The sequence below is a fragment of the Leucopleurus acutus genome (assembly GCF_964270905.1).
Source record: "Leucopleurus acutus genome assembly, chromosome: X".
Classification (NCBI taxonomy): domain Eukaryota; kingdom Metazoa; phylum Chordata; class Mammalia; order Artiodactyla; family Delphinidae; genus Leucopleurus; species Leucopleurus acutus.
The window spans coordinates 107,103,576-107,123,546 of NC_139148.1; the positions used below are offsets into that span (position 1 = coordinate 107,103,576).

General features: G+C 41.0%; 1 protein-coding gene across 1 annotated transcript in view; it reads right to left on the minus strand.

Moving 5' to 3' along the window:
• TENM1 (teneurin transmembrane protein 1) overlaps window positions 1–19,971 on the minus strand; it is a gene marked incomplete at its 3' end in the record, with an annotated part of 801,014 nt that overhangs the window by 114,271 nt on the left and 666,772 nt on the right. Inside the window, exons 21-22 of the mRNA XM_082865351.1 lie at window positions 10,173–10,316; window positions 2,480–2,729 (exon numbers count right to left, since the gene is read on the minus strand). Coding sequence (XP_082721477.1) covers window positions 2,480–2,729; window positions 10,173–10,316 — 394 coding nt within the window. The remainder of the gene's footprint in view (window positions 1–2,479; window positions 2,730–10,172; window positions 10,317–19,971) is intronic.

Genomic DNA, 19,971 nt, shown 5'->3' on the forward strand with positions numbered 1-19,971 from the left:
CTGAGAATTTTACAAAAGAATGTTAGGGGGCTTCCCTGGTGGCGCAGTGGTTGAGAGTCGCCCTGCCGATGCAGGGGACACGGGTTCGTGCCCCGGTCCGGGAAGATCCCACATGCCGCGGAGCGGCTGGGCCCGTGAGCCATGGCCGCTGAGCCTGTGCGTCTGGAGCCTGTGCTCCGCAACGGGAGAGGCCACAACAGTGAGAGGCCCGCGTACAGAAAAAAAGAATGTTAGGAAGAATTGCTCTACAGGAAGTCAGCTCAGAAGAGTCAGCTAGGGAGACTCAGGCTAAGTGAGAGCCTGGGTGTATGAGCTCATGGTGTGCACTCGCCTATGCATTTGAAGAGCTGTGACAGTGAGAGAGAGCAGTGTTTTGGAGTAAGAAGGAATAGAGGGATTGGAAAATACTTCACGCCATCAGAAATGAATTTTCCTTTATACTGAGAAAATCACTGCAATTAGGGTCCAAGTTATTCTACTTTAGTCTTCAAATGACTTTGTGTTGAAGGTCATAAGGTACTTTGGACTAAAATTCAAATTTGTGAACTGTTAAGGATCCTTGACGAGGGAGAATCTCCTTGATGAATGACAATTGCTCCACCTTAGGTAAATTTGCATTTAAATTACAACGGAAGGGACTAAATTTAGCTGGGTTTTCTTTTTTGTTTTTATAGATAATCCTATGGTTTTTTCCTCTGAGGAGTTAGCTATATAGGGGCTAGCTATATAGGTTTTATAGGGTTGGCTATATAGGGTCAGCAAGACAAGGTCTCTGTCTACCCGATGGCCAAGATCTGCATGCCTGGAAATATTCAGATGGTGAATGAATTGTTCAGTGCTCCACCCATGTTCGGCATCAGGTGGACAGAACTTCCCTAGGATTTTGAAAACAACATAGAATGTTGTATAAAACATTTGCAAATCCAGGCATACAGCCATCTTGGCCTTCCTTATTGACTTTCCAGTAAGTAGGTACCCAAAGGGATATAGTGCTTGTAATGACAAATCCTGGTGAGGTATGACGTCCCGAGGTACATGAACATTTGATTAGGGCAGGGTGCTATGAGTTAGTACCTCTCTAGACTCTTTGTAGATGTGCTTTATCTCTATAAAATCTTAATTTTACAATCTATCTTTTTATCAGTCAAGGGATTTAACAGCTTTGTTCTCTATGACAGCGTTTGCAATTATAATTAAGAAATGTATTACAACTGGAGTGAATTAATGTGAAAAATGGATGGGGGCTTGGGACTAGAAGATTTCCCCAGCTAGCTATGAAAGACTAACTCAGTCTGAGAAACGGGAGGTAGATTCCAAAGCAAAGCACGAGAATCTGAAAAATTTCGAGGACTGTCCTTATGTATTCAAATTTCCACGTTTGTGTCAACATGAGTATTAAATGAAAATGACCCAAGATTTTGCATGTGCTTTCACTGGTCTTGACTGTGCTTCCATACATACAAGTTGTTCCATCATTGTCTCTATTCTCCCAGTCACTACTTTTCAGGTCAATGAGGTGATGAATGAGGCAAAAACTGTTTTGTGGAATAGTTTATAGAGTGGCGCCAAAGTCTTCTGGAACATAGGGAAATTTTCAGCCTAATGCCCTGAAGGCATGTGTCAGGGATAAAGCTGTGATAACCAATGAGAAGAAAGGCTCTACCAGTTTACCCAGGGAAAGGGAAACAGGTCTGTTTATCTCTACTGGGATGAGAGAGGATGTTTTCCTTTTCTAGGACTCCAGGGGACATATATTTGGTCTTATATCCTTAGAAAGGGAGAAATAAAGCTGATTAAGCCATGGTCTATTTACTTGCTATCTTTGTGTAACTTCAAAATATGAAATACCAAAAGGTATGAATTCCTTTCAAAAGGTGCCAAAATACTTTGTACTCTCAAGAAAATTCCTAAAACAGAGGAAGAAAGCCTAAAGATGAATGCTTTAATCATTTTTTCCAATGGATTAGAGCTTTTAAGGATAAAAAAGTAATCCTTCCTCAAAATGTCACACAAACACAGACGGCAATTTTCCTTTTGATGAACTGATCACTTCAAAAGACTGGACCTGGAGAACTTAGAAAATTTAGCCTTTTGGATTTGACAACACCTCTACCTGCTAGAATGAATGCTAGATATTTCTGATCAGTCTTCATAGTGGCCAGAGCACGGGTTGAGTGACTTACCTGAGCACTCAGAAGTACTGAGATCCACGTCAGTGACAGGAATGCACCCAGGGAAGGCCACACATACAGCGATGTCAACACTTCCTGGTTCTCCAAAGCAGTGCTCAAAGGTTTCTTCAAGTACGAGTAGCCATGGTGACCTATGTCTGTGCCCCTATTCCTGCATCTTAGCTCAGTACTACAATATGGGCAACTGCATTTTCTGCTCCTTCTGGCAATGCCTTGTCTCTTCCTGTTTTCTCCTTCTTGCTTTTTCCTTATCCACTAAGCAAACACAGAGATTAGAGGAGACTTACCTTAATTCCAAAATACTAACGGAGTTTCCCGAGGGAAATATTCGCCTTACAAAATTGAAGTCACCAACATACACACTACCATCAGGGCCAGAAGCTAAGGCAACGGGAGCAAAGAGTTTGTTGTTGTGGGCGAGGCCATTGCAGTTGGTGCAGGCAACACTCCGTTGGTGTCCATTACCCATTATGGTTGATATGACTGGAGGCTGCTGGGAAATGAACATATTTTCTCCATTCCCTTTGTGTATGATTCCTAGATCCAAGGGAAAAAAAAAAAGAATTAAAAAAATTACCACACAGTATTCTCAGTGATATTTTAATTTCTCATTGTTCAAAGCAGGAAGGAGCGTTGACCTGCTATAAAAGAACTTGAGAGTGAAGCGCATTGCCCCAGGTTTTAGTTAACTGCACAGCTACAACAAATGGCAGCATAACACTTTGCCTCAGTTTGCCCATCTGTGAAATGGAGTAATATACCCAGTCCTTTTAATGTTGATTCTAAATGCCTCAATGGAGCATTTAATGACTAACTTTTAATGATCTCCTGTTCACTTTGGGCTCTGTGAATCATCCGTGGCTTATTTTTCATCTCTGGCTGGCTTTCTTCTGATGCCTGGCGCACACCTGTCTGACTTCAAACCACCCGCACTATGCAACGGCTTCGTGAAAAGGGAGTATCAGTCAATTTAATATTAACCTTAGCAAAACACAATCAGGAAGGTAATCTACTTCTGTGAAAAGAAAAGAAATCATATTGCTAGAATGCACTTCAAAGATATAAGAAAAGGACTTGAATTTTCCACTCTTTTGGACCATATCTCACTATCATCAGTGCAGGAAATAGAGATACTGACTTATGAGAATGCTGGAAAATACTCTGCAGTCATTTTCTTTGGGCAATCTCATCCATTCCCACGGCTTTAACTCCCATCTCTCTATGCTGAAACTTTCTCCTGTCTAGTCTAGAGTTTTCACCTGACATGCAATTTCCTAGTAGATCTCTTTACTTGGATGCCTCACAGGTACCTCAAACTCAACAAATTGAACACTGAACTCGTTATTTTTATTTTATTTTATTTTTCTGCCCTCCCCTACCAAACCCTCCTCCTCCTTCTGTGTTCCCCACTGATCTTCCGAGGTATCACTAGGCGTGTATTTACCCAAGTTGGGAATGTGGGCACCACTGTGGCTCTTCTTTTCCTCACTCTCTAAACCTAATTAATTACTAAACCCCCATTGAGTCTATCTCCTAAAATATGTTGAACCAGTTTCATGGTCTCCGTTTCTACCACGACTGCTTTCGTTCAGTTTGTCTTAAATTCTGGGTCTCCTGGTCTCCATGCATACCCATCTCCAAACCACTGTCCACACTCCTGCCATAGAGATTATGTCAATCTGTGGCTGAAAACCTTTTAATAGTTCCATACCCTCTGTGGAGTAAGGGGTCCATTCCTTATTATTAAGGAATACAAAGCCCTTCATGATTTGGCGCTTGCCTCTTTCTTCAGCCTTCTGTCTCATCGCCCTCTCATGTGTATCCCGAGCTTCAGCTACAGCAAACTATTTACAAGTATTTTCACATGCTTCCATTCCTCTCTGCTTTCTTAAAAAAATTATTTATTTATTTATGGCTGTGTCAGGTCTTTGTTGTGGCACGTGGGCTTCTCTCTAGTTGCCGTGCAGCATGTGGGATCTTAGATCCTCGACCAGGGATCGATCCCACGTCCCCTGCACTGGAAGGTAGATTCTTAACTGCTGGACCACCAGGGAAGTCCTTCCTCTCTGCTTTTGTACTTCGCTAGTCCCTCTATCCTGAATGCCTTCCTCATCTTGTTTGTTTGGGAAATTCTTACCTATCCTCCAAAGCTCAGCTCAGTTCTTCCCCAATGCTCTATCCAGCCAGAATTAGTTACTTCCTCCTCTGTATGTGCAGTTTTCCATAGCTCTGTTATAACACTTGACACATGTATGATACGGTTTTCACTACTTCTCTATCTTCCCCATTAGAACATGAGCTCCTTGAAGGCGCACCCTCTGTCTTACTCCTTCCTGCGTTTCAGCGCCCATCCCTGTGGCCAAGTTGTTATAAGTGCTCAGTAAATGTTGAAAATAAGCTTTGAGTCTCTTATAGTTTCCTTGTCCAAATTCCAATGATTTTGAAAACCTGCTGAGCCTGGGCAGAAAACCCAAGGAACAAGTACTGCTGTGCTAAATAGCTCAAGTCTGCCCAGAATGAGCCAGGACAGGTTAAAAAAAAAAAAAAAAAAAAGCCATGTGGTGAGAAGGCATGCCAATGTGTCAGGCTGAAGTAACTGACAGCAAATGAATGAATGCAGTTATCCTGTCCAGCCTTATTTTTTCTCCCATGACCCCTGCTATCTATCTCCTCGGACTACCTGTTACTCTCCCTAAACATTTCCTGAAATGTCTCCCTCGGTTTTCTTCCAACTTTTAGTCCCACAGTCCTACAATAGAAACTACTGATCACTCTGAAATAGGAACGTTGCTGGCAAAAATAGACAAGAGGGTAAAACACGCACAAAACCATGGCACCAAATATGAACCTAGAAGGGGCCTTCCAGGAAACAGAAATCCCATACTCATATAGCCTTTGCATTTCAAATCTAAAGTAATTTTACTTTCCCTCCCAAGGTGATTTCTGGCTATTTTTTCAACATATGATCTGCAGGACCAGCTATGAGCTTATGCCCCAACAAATTGGTCTGTCATTGTAGAACCATGAGATAGATATCTTGAGGCTCACTACTTTCTTATTTATTTTATTAATAACTTTATTAGGCAGTAAAGAAATTTCTTAAGATTTAGAGTAGTTAATTAAGTTAGATTAATAGGATGAAATTTCATTTCTCAAAAAACACTTAATTGCAATGTGATCAATACTGCAATTTAAATGAATTGGGAGAAAGTAAATGAGAACTGGCATGACAGTTGCACAACATCATTGAAAAGAAATCTCCTGATGATCACTCACTGAATATCCTACCAATGAGACCATGATATGTTCTTTAATAAATGAGAAAACCAACTGTTCAGCATGTCAGTATCTCAGCAATGCACTACAGGGTATATCATTCAAAAATATTTCCAAGTGCGGGCTTGGAAATAGCAGACTTGCTATTAACATCTATTTTCACAGATAGATCTCCATTTTTTTTATATTAATATAATGGTATAGTTAACAATTACCTTCAAAATGACATGTTATTACCAGGCTCCTGCCAATTTAAAAACTAAGATGGCTATTCTAAACCATTCTTCTAAGCCTGCAATTCTAAAACTCCTCTTTTCTATTAGAAAGCCCAGCACTCCATCAAAGAAGAAGAATGAATAAAGGAAATAAAACATAAGGCAATGTACTTTCTGATTACATCTCAACAATTGATGTCTTGCTTTCATGCAAGGTACTAAAGTGCCCGTGTACTGAAATTACCATTCCTGTTTAAAGCTGAAGCAATCAAAACAAAAATGGGCAAACCCCTTTTGTATTGCCCTGGAAAGATAGATCATTTTGAAGGGTGTTTTTGTTGTTTCAAGAATCTGTTTAACCTTCCATTACATAGAACCGGGGCATACCATCTAGCAACAATGATTTAACACCAATTCTTCTGCAAAAGGTTGCTTTGAAAATATTTTGTTTATGTTCCTGGAAATCTTGATCAATTACTGCTGCCTCCTTTCCAGTTTATTCTGCCACACATGCTCATTTTGAAAACAGAATCAAATGATCCTGAGACTACGCACATTATTTATATGAAGGCCAACTTCCTGCTAAGGATTGGGTGTCTTGTTTACAGTCAACAAAGAAACCCCACTGGCTGGAGCCCTACAGCACATTTTAGATCTCCCCCAAGGTTTCCTTTCCTCTGCCAAAAAGTCAAGCCTGTTGTATAGTAAGTTAAGCATACTTTTAAACATACTACTCATACCTTCCTGCTACCTTGCTCAGAACTTCTTTTGAAGCTTATAAATAAGTTTGAAATAAAAATTCCCCTTGGGAGCCAGTGAGTGGTGCTTTATGCTGATTTCAAAGAAGAAACCATTTTTCAGGCTTATGAACAACATGGGACCCAATACATATTTCTCTTAGGACTTGACTGAGAGGATATAAACACAAACTGGGAGATATGCCAACATGATCAATGGAAACTTACTTGTCCTCCCACTAAAACCATTTGCCAACGAACTACTGGCCTATCTTGGAGGCTAAGTTAAAGGAAATTCTTTATCCATTTCAGACAGATGACAATACCCAATTAGAACCCTGGATTGTTTTTTCTAATAATTTTAAACACTCAACTGGCATAATTTTGAAGAACTGATTTATCTTAAAAGAATAAATATGTACTCTCTGTAATCATTAAGAAGATGTATTTTGAAGGAATAATATTGAAAAACACAAGTTCCTAGTTTTTTTTTTTTTTTAATCTCACAGTGAAAGCAGGAACCATCTCCATATATCAGGCATAATATTTGGAAACAATGCTCCACAACCAATGGTTAATTGTCAGGTAAATACAGTTGCTGCAACTGAAATGACAAATGGTCTGAAAACACTGCCTACTAGAAACTACCCGCTGCATAATGATTTTGGAGCCAAAGAAAAACTGCAGAATTGAATGGCAGCAGACATCCAATCTAATTACAGGTGTCTTTTTAACCAGCGAGAGGAAATTGGGGGAAGATAGATTCTTGTTTCTAATCTGCTATCTGTCTCAGATCAAAAAAGCGGGGTGCCTAAAGAGTTAGGCTCTGGCCTTAATCAGTCAGAAAAGACTGTCTGACCTGAGGGGGAAAGAGCATTGCTTTCTAATTGGTCCTCTCAAAGCTGCTCCTTCACACTTATCATTCCTGTTTCGAAAACTGCATTTATGGGTGGGATTTAGATTCTGAAAATGTCCCAAGAGAGGTGTTCGTGTCCAAGGGCAGGCTGAAAGGCACTGGCAGAGCTGCCTTCAGATCTGTTTCCTGGCAAGTGTGACCAGTTCTTGGTGAGAAATACAATGTGCCTACAAATGAGATGATAAAATGAACAAATCTTCCTTTTAAAAAATCTATCTTAAGTAAGGTTTCTTTCTCAGAATAAAATTCTCAGAAAGAGACAGAAAGTAGATTTAGTGGGGTTGGGGTGAGTACAAGGGACCTTTTGGGGTGATAAAAACATTCTAAAACTCTGTGGTGGTGACGGTTGCACAACTCTACCATTTACTAAAAAGCATGGAAGTGTACACTTAAAATGGGTAAATTTTGTGGTGTATAAGTTATACTTCAGTAAGGCTGTTAAAAAGATTCCCAGAAATAACTTGGTACCTATTACCTAAAAACCAATTACTGGTGAATTAGGGGTGAAAAGGACACATCTGTGGAAATCAGGGGGGCCCCTAAAGCCAACTCTCTGAATGGCTCCCCTCTGTTCTGAATTTTTAAACCTGGGTGAAGCAAATGGTAAGAGAATATAGGACTGGGAGCACACAGCTGGGGGCTGGATTGAGGTCATTTCCACTTTGTGTTTAATGTCAATGACAGGCATTTGAAAGAGACAATCCATACGAGCCAATAAAAGTGAGTGGAAAAGAAACGGCTGCTTAAAATGTCAAACTCTTTCAAATCAAAACAAAAAACCTAATAATTTAATAAGTGGCATCTGCCCTTTCGTTTTTATACTTTTAAAACTGTGATTCTCCTTTTGACAACAGAAAGAAAGTTGACATTTTATATCCGTGCCTGAATCTTTGCTCTTAAAAAAACAAACAGTCGGAAGTGGAATTTGGGATCTTCCTTGAATTGGGGGAAGAAGGTATAACACGGGCATACAGCAATGGACTCCACCTTCAGGGCCCACACTGGGACTCTGGTAGGTGGTCTCATTCTGTGGTTGAAGCAAACCTGGTTAGCTTTGCCGATCAAAATTTCCCAGCCTGTGTGGCTGGTTGGATTGGTTGATTTAACTACGGTGCAAATGAATAAGACCATAGGTGTGATTATAAAACGGATCTCTTAGCCTTGGTCAGTTCATGGCCTTACAAGATAACCCGGCCTTAGCCAGCTATTTCACAAAGGTAAGAGGGATACAAGGGCAGCTGGATGGAAGGGTGTAGCTGCCTCATATATACATTCATTTCCCCAGTCCTGGAGAAATAACCCAAAGTACACATTCTACTAAAGGTTGGTCAGAAGCTGCCTCTTCAGATGAAAAGGAATATGATTTCACAGTGAAAACTTACCAGTAGATGTTCAAATGACGCTGGATGGAAACACCAACGATTGGTTTCCCAGCAAAAGGAGGTGAAGTGACTTGGATGAAGCATTTATAACCAGGGTAGCAAAATCAGTTTGTCTGAGAGAAGCATGGACTTAAGGGCCACCTGTGGTCTCCTCTCCTGATTTATTTAACGTTTAAATTACAAACTAGGAGAAAGCGACAGCAGGAAAAGTGGTACAAAGAAGGCAAAGGTTGAAGATGAGAGTGTCCTGATTCTCACTGCTTTTCCCTCTTTCCTAAGTCCAGGACTTAGGAGGCTTAAAACTAAGTGAAGTCCAGAGCTGTAGCCTTTTCCCAGATTCTTTCTCTTCTTCCCCTGCGTTCCTCTTACCTCTTTTTCTCTATTACCCATTACTGTCCCTTTACTCTACCCCTAGCTTCTTACTGCATATACTGACATTTATGTGGATAAAAAACTGGCGTAGAGAAAGAGCACATGGACAGCTCTTGGCCACTTACTGTGAGCCCTAGGGGAAAGTAACGTGACTCAGCTTCGGAGTCTTGATTTTTAAATGGGGTTAAGGCCACACTGCAGGGTTGTTGTGTTTAAAATGGGACAGAGTTCACTAAAACTCTTTGAAAACTGTATCACTTAGATTATTCATTAATTCTAAGATGCACATTTTGCTTCCTATTTTCACATCTCTGGAATAAGTATGTATCTTGCAATCAGTGTGTGTCACTGTTTAATTGACACCGTTTTCCATAAAATAACGGTGTACTTATAATCGATGGTGTCTTAGATCATATGAAATACGGCAAATATTATTCCAATTTTTAGAAGTTGGTTACAATGTCAGATAAACTGGTTAATCACCTGGGATAGTGCACTAATGACAGATGATTTTTTAAAAATAAATTTATTTATTTAATTTATTTTTGGCTGCACTGGGTCTTTGTTGCTGCGTGTGGGCTTTCTCTAGTTGCGGCGAGCGGGGGCTACGCTTCATTGCGGTGCGCGGTCTTCTCATTGTGGTGGCTTCTCTTGTTGCAGAGCACGGGCTCCAGGCGCGCGGGCTTCAGTAGTTGTGGCTCGCGGGCTCTAGAGCGCAGTCTCAGTAGTTGTGGTGCACGGGCTTAGTTGCTCCGTGGCGTGTGGGATCTTCCTGGACCAGGGCTCGAACCCATGTCACGTGCACTGCCAGACGGATTCTTAACCACTGCGCCACCAGGGAAGCCCCGACAGATGATTCTCAAAACCCAGTTTCATATTACTTTGTGAAGAGGTCTCACTCTACTAGCACTAATTTGAAATCAGATCCATTTGAAAAGAAGTATAATGTGGTCATCTCTAGGTGGTGGACTTATAAGTACTTTTTTCCTTGTACTTTTCCAAATTTTCTGCAATAAGTATTACATATATACGTATATAGCATTAGGAAAATAGTATTAATAAATATCAAAAAATGTGCTTACCACTTTGAGGGTTCAAAATATGATGCTTATTCAATGACCAGCCTCCTAGGTTAGAAGCATCCATCTCGAAACCTTGTAAGATAACAGTCCTTTTTTCCCAGAGAATAAAGTCGGGGCACATTTCATATTCATATCCCACAGACACTGCAAACAAAGAGTTAATAACACATTAGAACATTTAAAAAGATTTGCTTCATTTTTGCACTGGTTGGTAAACCTCTGGCTAACACATCTGCTATTGAATTCTGATTTGGGTTGAAATTTGATCACAAATACTTTTCACCTAGCATAGCATCGGGCATCCGAAAGTGACCAGTCAGTGCCTATTGGATAAATATATGAATGAGTGACTCACTGAGGCTGTCATTAGGTATGCACCATATGTTTTGGACATCAAGCTTTAGTATGCGCTTTTGGGTAAAAGGCTGCGTTGTAAAACTGAAGAAATAAGCTCCCTGAAGGCTTAAGCTGTGGTGATACAATTTCTTTCTTTACCTTTGTAGTAGAAGTGCAGGGAAAGTTGTTTTCTGATCTCTCTGGAGTGCAAAATGCACTTAGGAAGCTGGCTTTGGAGTACTGGGTCACTTATACAACAACTGACTACACATGAGACTAATAAAAATCGATTTGCCCATTTATATTTTCTCCCATGCTAACTGGCCTTTAGTTTGCCAAGAAGTCTGAGTTTGCTTAGAGTGCTACAAGCACTGTGAGTGTAAATTCCACTTTGTGCATGTTAGACTTTGGTTTCTAACCAATGGGACATCACCCAACATTTGGCTCCAACCCTCATGAAGCACGGATGTCGTGCATTAAACTGGGAACCCCAGTATGGCGCTAAAATGGGAAGTGCAGAATGTGATAACTTGGGTGCCTCTGCTCTACTGAAATATGTAGAACTCAAGTATACCAAGTCCCAACCATTTTCTCAGTTGGTAAATCTGCTTACCTGTTGGAACCCCAGAGTTCTGATTCTTGAATTTAAAATGCTTTGTGTCCTCATAATGTTCTAAGCCTGAGAGTATTGGCTCATTACACTGCATAGCCCAAAGCTAGCTGCTTTTCCCCCTTTCTGGCAGCTTAAAATATCCCTAGCTGGTCGTGTGCTATTGCTTTCGAGTACCTGCCTCTACCTGACTCTTCAGATGCCCCTGGAGAACTCATTTCTTTCTTTGTCATCTGGTTATGAAAACTGGTAATGAAAATGTGTGCTTAAACAATGCCAGTGCAATAGGTCCTAAGAGGAAAAATTCAAGCAGACTAGTTTTGGATTTGGGCATTAGGTGAAGAGAAAAGATGGTAATTTTAGTCCAACTGATTTAGGTGTGCACGTGCATGTGTGTGTGCAAGCACATGCACAGATAAGCCAAAAAGTCCTTATGATTGTGAATATACAACTCGTTACCTTTGGGGGGTCATCTGTGGCCAATTTTAAACCACAGGCTGACTTCTCTTTGTCCCCCCTCCATCAAAGCTTTAAAAGGGACCAGGACCATCTTCACGCTTAGAAGGGCCCCATACTTGGTTTAATGTTCTCCTGTCACTGTCTTGAAATCCTTAGTACTTTTTTAACAAGAGGCTGGGTATTTTCATTTAACACTGGGCCCTGCAAATTATGTAGCTGGTCCTGATGGGGATGCCCTTCTACCCTGCCATCAGCTGGTGAAGACCTTGGAATGCAAACTCATTTTAGTATTAGCCCTAACCAAGCACTATTAGCAAGGGAGATCAATAGGAAGCAGGAAAGACTAATCATACAGTGGAAATGATTTCTAAAGGGAAATTAGTTTGGGATCATCTGGTTCAATGCTGTTCTCTATTAAGATGGATAGAAACACAGAATTTCAGTGGTGAAGAGGATCTCAAAGGTAATCTAGTTCAGGTTACACGTGTGGCATGAATCATTGCTGTCTACAATCTCCTTGATATCTTATCATGTCCCCAGTGCTTTGCTAAAACAACTCTGGTATAGTGGAGATAACTGGTTTCAGACCTAGAGTCAGAAGAGACTTCAATTCTTGGGTCTGCCATTAACTAGCTGTGTGGTTGCAGGCATATTATTCTCCATCTCCGGGAGTCTGTTCTTCATTGTAACAAAGGAGGAGGGGAGAGGATGGACTAGAATTGGTGGTTCTTAGACCCTTTTGGATCAGGGAACCTTTTGTTACGAATGTGATAAAAGTTATGGATCTTCCTCCTAGAAAAACGCATATGCACACAAAATTTTATATATAATTCTAGGGGGTTCACGGATCTCCTGAAGTCTAAATAAAGATCTCAGATCAAAGACTGCTGTACTAGATAATTCTTACAGTCCCCCTTTAGCATTTCACGCTATGATTCTAAAGTGCGTTCTTTCAAGATTGCATTTGATCAGTTCAAGTTGGGGAATCAAACCCAAAAGCCAAAGAGAGCACTGTAACTCATGTTGGAAAATTCAGGGGGTGAGAAAGCACACTTAGGGCCATGTTGGTGTGAAGAATAACACAGTTTCTGCTTCTCTTGCCAACACTTAAAAGTCTCGATTAATAAATAATCACAACGATAATGATTACAAGTTCCCTTAAAGCCACATCTCCTTCCCTGCTATTGTCAGGATCTGCCTCTTACACATTTGAAGCCTGATGTGCTCCCCTAGAATCTCTTCTCCGGAAGTTGATTGTGCAGTTTTGCAAGTAAGTAGTGTGCCCTGGTGACCTCCGATGGTGGTTTGGAGCCTGCTTTTTCCCTCTCAGGAGCAAAGATCCTCCCAACTCTGTGGCAGGAAATGCTTATATAAAGTATCCTCAGTGCAATGGTAATGAGACATCCTCTTCACCTCCTCATGTCTGAATTGCTCTCTAGCCCATAACAAAAAAGTGCACTGGCTGCAAACCCCACAATTATATTATTTTTTCCCCTAGTCATAGCAAATAGCAACAAGGCGGCCACTTAATAAGTTCCCTCTAATTTTTATTAGATTTACTTTCTCTTGAGAAAACTCTATGAGCTAATCATGTTATGATTTATACTTAAGACTTGTCCAAAATTCCAACTGACTTTAATGAGAATGGCTGTGTGTGGCTCCTTGCTCAGAGTAACAAGGCAAGGTTTCTTTCTGACAGCAGCCGCTTTAACAGAATCCTGGAACTTGCAGTTGGTGTATGAGAAGGCAGACGTATCACCCCACGGAGTTGAGCTGCTCTCCAAATGCACAAGGAACTGGCAAATACAGTAGCAACCAATCCTAGACTTCCTCTCATGGAAGCAGACTGTAACGCACTGAATGCCTACTCTTTTTCATATAATTAAATATGGGGGAAAAAAGGGCTACTCAGGGGTTGGCACTGAAAAGGCTGAGCACCGACATTACACTCTGCCTGGTACTGTGACAGCTGAGTCTCAGTTAACTAAGCAGAGTGGACCCACTACCACTTCCCAGGTGGCCTGGTGCCTATCACATCTGATCATCAACACAGCATGGTGTAGGCAAAGGATTCAGCCTCCAGCATTCTGGAGTGGGGCCTGGGAAGAACAGTGTAATAGGAAGAAAAGAATAATTATTCATCAACATTTCAGAGGCGCTATGGAGGACAGACCAGTCTGGCAGTGAGTGGAGACAGGTGGGGAAGGAGGGGGTCCCGGGCTACACTTCCTAGGGGCTGGTGTAGTGGTCCCATGCTGGTGTGTACATATTGGGAAGGCAGTTGAGAAAGAGCCGTTAATATGGCAGAATACTTTCTCAGAACCATGTGACTGCCTCTTTTGTGACACCCTTAATTCCGTCTGGATTTCTGTCTTCCCATATTCTCTCCCTCACCTTGACACAGAGATATTAATGGGATGTTCCTTAACCAAGAGTCACTGATTGTCAAGATAGCCTTGCTACTTTTGTAGAGGATGCCGTCCTCTGGTCACAGCATTTGCACCTGACTTCACTGTTAGTCATCTTGCAACAACACTGGCTTATAAAGAAGACTTTATTCTACTGGCTTATAAAGAAAGACTGCAGCTTGCTCCCCCAAAGCCATTTGACATTAGAAAAATAGTAACTGAATTACACTCTACTTATCAGAGCAGCAGCATTAGTGTGATGCAGGGACTGCAAGAAGGTGGAGGGCCACAGCGCTCCTGACACCCGACTTAGTGACTGTGACATTCACCTATAAGGGCTGCGATAGGAGACTGACATTATATAGCCAAGGTAAAGATGCCATGCAATGAAGCTGATGTGCAAAATTTGACAAGATTAAGCAGATGATTTTCAACAGCTTCAGGCTAAGGTTTCAGAATTCATAATGGCTGCATTTATGAAGGCAATATATAATTAAAAGTAGTCTGATAGTCAGTGTGAGAAATTTATGTTACCTTCATGAACTCAAGGAACATCTAAAAATAATTTCATCACATTTAAAAGGTAAGTAACAACAAGATCGAAACGTTCTTATTGAAAAGAAATCATTAAATAGAACAAGAAATATTTCCCATTCTTTTAAAATAGTAGATTAATATAAAACAACAACAATAAAAGACGAGAGGCCTAACAAACCAAATGAAGGCCACGGCCACAATAGACAAAAACTACAGATAAAATGCTATCTACTGAGAACGGGTACCTGCTCCCAGAATGACTTCTGCCTTCTCCTATTCTCTAGTGAGTTCTCATAGGATAGGATAACCCCAGAGACTCCTCAATTTGACACAGTGCCCAGTGGCCTGAAATGCTTTGTTTATCTATTATTCCTGGCTTACTAAGAGTGTCAGAATCAGGTGATGAATTTTTACCAAGTGCCTTTTCAGTACTTATGGAGATATTCACATAGTTTTCTCCTTTCATCTATTGAGGTGGTAAATTCTAGCAATACATTTCCTAACGCTGAACCATCTTTGAGGTCCTAAAATACACTCTACGGTACTTGGTTATGATGTATTACCTTTTCAATGAGTCACTGGATTTGATTTGGTAATATTTTACTTAGGATCTGCAACTTACCAGTTTACAAAAATAACCCTACCAGTTTAAACATCATAGTGCTAAAAGCGACACAGTAGTTGAATGAAGAGAAAATACAGGTAGAAAAGGTAAAAAGCATCCAGGAGTGAGGTAGCCACACAGAGTTTTGGCCAAGAGGTCCTGTACACTGACAACTTATCTTATGAATTCTTTTTTCGGGCTGCTTTGTCCGAGCCTAGCTGCATAAAAGCGAACCCAGAACCCAGATGACCTGTGTACCACAGAAGGCAGGGTGAACAAATTCACGATATTTAATGAGTACCTCCTGTTGTCAGGCACTGGGAATGTGAGAATGAACAAGATAGCACTCCCGCCAGCGGAGCTCACGTTGCTCACATTCTAGTGAGAGGGACAAATATGAAACAAGACAACACGTACACACACAAATCATGATAACTGCTACGGTGGGAAAGTGCAGGGTATCATGAGACAGTGTAACAAGGGAATTTAAGTTGGAATGGGAAGACAAGGGAAAGCCTCTTCATGTAGAAGGGGTTTACCTCATGAAGAACAGGGAAGAACATTCTAGGCAGAGAGCATGGCATGTGGGCAAGGCTTTGAGGTTTCATATCTTTGGGAGATTGAAAGAAGGTCAGGGTAGCTAGACAGTCAAGGTCTGGGGAGTGCATCAAAAACAAATGAAGGGGCTTCCCTGGTGGCGCAGTGGTTGAGAGTCCGCCTGCCGATGCAGGGGATGCGGGTTCGTGCCCCGGTCCGGGAAGATCCCACATGCCGCGGAGCGGCTGGGCCCGTGAGCCATGGCCGCTGAGCCTGCGCGTCCGGAGCCTGTGCTCCGCAACGGGAGAGGCCACAACAGTGAGAGGCCCACGTACGGGAAAAACAAAAAAAACAAAAAAACCAAAAAAAAAACAAATGAAGAACAACCCCTTCCCCTTCCCCACTCCCCCGCCCCTCACCCAGTACAAAAGAAAACAAAAGGTTACTATCTTCTAGCAGTATTTAGGCATTTTTCTTTGGGAGGGGGTTTAGGAGATGGATTCACCTTGAAAATGGACTAGTTATCCTTTGAAACAATGTGATTGATTAACGGGGATGCAATACTGTAATGGAAAGAAAGGTGCTGGTTATTTAATGACTCAGCAAACCTTCGCTGAGCAGTTCTACGTGCCAGACAGGTGATTTGCTAAGCACTGCAGACACAGTGGATATTACACAGGGCAGGATAATTCGTCATGTCAGAGAGGCCATACCCTGAAGGGTTACCTGCCTTTTGGAACTTTCATCCATGGCCTCCTTAAAATAATATCACCTTACATTTGCATAACACCTAACATTTTTGTGTATATTACCTAATTTGAAGACTCATGCAAGCTCATGAGGAAGATATATTTACTCCCATTTGATAGATGAGATAATAGACTCAGAGAGGTGAAGTGACTAGTCCAAGGTCATCTGACCAGTAGTAAATGGCAGAACCAGAGCTCAAACCCAGTCACTTCTTAGCAAGTGCCTTTTACTTCTATGCTAGATCACAGCTATTAAGGGGAAGACCCATGATTCAGAAGTGCTTTAAATAAATAACCTTTCATTTGCTCTGAGTTTAAGGTATAAGGATTGGAAGCTAGGGATAACCTTGAAGCAGAAGCACCATGTATCCTGGTTGGCCCAAAACAGTATCCAGTTATGCTATTGTTAACAGCATCCTCTTTCACTCTCAAGAGTATATTGGTTTGAATGACAAATTATATATATCGTCACCTAATCTTGAAGAGATATCACCATAATGCCCTGAGATGGGTTGGTAGAAGGGACTGGGAGGCAAGAACAGTCATAAATGCTGACTTGGAAAATAAACCATATGGTTTGGTAAATCATTTAATTTTTCTGTCTCTTGACTATATTACCTTGCCAATGGCTTTCAAATTCTTATGCCTGAAAGTCATTTAATTGTGACCCAACACACATGTAAAGATACACACACACACACACACACGTATAAGTGAAAGGAAGTTTTCCCAAACCATACTCTCCTCATAGTTTTACATTCTGATCTATTCTATTCTATTCTATTCTATTCTATTCTATTCTATTCACTTATGTTCTATTCCATTCCATTCCATTAAAAAATATTGATTGACTCACCAAATGGATTTCACAGTCTAATACTGGGTGTGACCAGCAGTTTGAAATGGGCACAGACCACTTGCTTACCAGAGTGTCAATCAAGGGTCATTTAAAAACCCTGGTAAGCTCTAGGTACTCTTCGGAGGGCCGATCTCACATTTTATCAGAAATATTAAAATGGATACAACCCACAACCCATATCCAACATTAAACACATTTCACGTGTAAGTGTGAAAATTGAGTTGGAGTTGATAAGCTGACATAATGCTCCATTTTGCAGACATTTATTTAAACAATTTACTAATGTTGATTCCTGGTTTTCTTTGCACATTTTGGTGCCAATAAATTTATTTTTTAGGTTGTGAAGATTTTTGTAGGTCCTTGAAAAACTCATATCCTTGGTGCTGTGCCTATAAAGCTGAATGGATAAAACAGCCCTGCTCTCAGTTAATGATTACGAATTCATGAGTGGAGAGAAATGATGAAAGATTATTATCTCTGCTAGCTTCTTTGACAGAAAGCCACTGGGGCGTTGAATTGGGTACTCAGTAAAGTGGGTTGGTCCCTTTAGTGAAGACAGGCAGCAGTAAAAAGGCATGCAGAGCTCAGGACTGGGAGACCTGAGTTTGAATCCCTGCTGTGGAACGGTCTTTTGGCAAGTCACTTGTTGTTTCTGAACCTCAGTTTCCCGCTCTGTAACATGAAGATCATATTCATTGTGCCATACCTATCAGGCAGGAATGCTATAAGGATTAAAATGAGAAAATGTATGTGAAAGAACTTTGTAAATTGCAAAGCACTACCCATTTATTATCGAAATATTCAATGGGTGCTATTTTTGTGGCTGCCCAGCCTGCTTAGGTTTTACTGAAGGGAAATTTATGAACACTAAAGCATCATTCTTGGGGATGTTTTGTGTGCACAAAGCAAACTTAGCTTAGCACCTATTACCATTAATGTTCCCCTGTTTCTCTCTAACACAATTTAGACAGACTCCGTTGCATTGTGAACCTTTAGGAAGTCTAGTTCTCCCTGAAACACCACTCCTTCTTGCCAAACTACTGTACTAAATAATTATGCAATTGTTGTTGCCAATAACCTTGAAGAAAAATAGAATTGTTTATAGCAGTGCTACTAAAGGCGGATGGCTGATTTCCTGCACTTCCAGGACTCCAAACCACTGCAGTTTAATTTAATTAAAATGAAGACCAGGCAGAATGCATTATTATATATTGATAAGGTATGCGGACACAGGCGGACATAGGGAATTATTTTGACAAAATTCATATAATGGATGCAGATCAGAGCCCCTGAACAAGCCAGTTTGTCAAATTAAATAAGCCGTCTCTAGAATTTTAACAGCACTGTGAACTTAAAAATGATTTTTTTTTACACTGTTTTGCAAGCAGCAGAGTTGGGAAAGAAACTAAATAATATACAGTGATTTCCAGACATCATACCTTATTTAGAGCCAGAGAATAAAGCACTAAGGGCAAATTATTTCAAATGCTCACATGGAGTTTTTAGCAGGGGAGTCTTGTCTGTGTATCAGACACCAAAATCTTTAAGCCAGATGAACTAGTGATTGTGGTTTTTGTATTGCAACCCCGAGGGAGATTTTACTCTTCTTCCACTTGATCAATATTGTACTTGGATTAATCAATCTTATCAGCTGCCATTGATACTTCTCCAAGGAATTAGTTCACACAACCTCTGTTGGTAATTTATTCACTCTGGTATTATCCCTCTAGTTGCAAAATCTGTGTCACTGTAAAAACTGGTGGGATACCCTAGGATCTCAAGTACTCCTTTTCTCATTTTGCCTGTCTCTCAACAATCTATTCTTCTTTCGTGACACTCTAGGCCTTAGAGATCACACCAATTTCCCACAGCTGAGCCATGGGGGAAACAAGAGTCCCACATTTCACCCTAAGTGGGCATTTCAACTTAGATATTCACCATCATTTCCAATTCAGCTTGTTTAAATCTGATCTCTTTCTCCATCACCCAGAAACAGGTGGGAGAGGTTCATACTTAACTGGCATGGGAAGGAAGAAGAGTGGGAGACCTTTCAAGCCATAGTTTTAATCAAAATCCTAGCTATAACTGGGACTGTAAGGATAGTGGTCAAGGTTTGTTTCCTATTGAGGTTGTAACAAATTATGACGAACTTAAAGGCTTCAAGCAAGACAGATTTATCATCTTATAGATAAGGAGGTCAGAAGTCTGAAAAGGGTCTCACTGAGCTAAAATCAAGGGGTCAGTGGGCTGAGTTCCTTCTGGAGGCTCCAAGGCTCCATTTCCTTGCCTTTTCCAGCTTCTAGAGGCCACCCACGTTCCTTGGTCCTTGGCTCCCTTCTTTTATCCTCAAAGCCAGCAAAACTGCATCTTGCTGTGCCTTTCTTCTATAGTTATATTATCCTCTAACTCTGACCTCCCCTCTGCCTCCCTCTTCCACTTTTAAGGACCCTTGTGATGACAGTGGGCCCACCCGGACAATCCAGGATAATCAGTCCATCTCAAGGTCAGCTGATTGGCATCCCGAACCCCATTTGTAACCTTAATTATCTTTTGCCATGTAACATAATATATTTACATCTTTGGGAGGTGGTGGCTATTATTCTTCCTACCAAAAGCCTATACTAGGATTTCTGAATTTGAAGCAAACCTGAGAAGTGTCATATATAGCACCATTGTTAATATCTGGTGCAAAATTTAGTC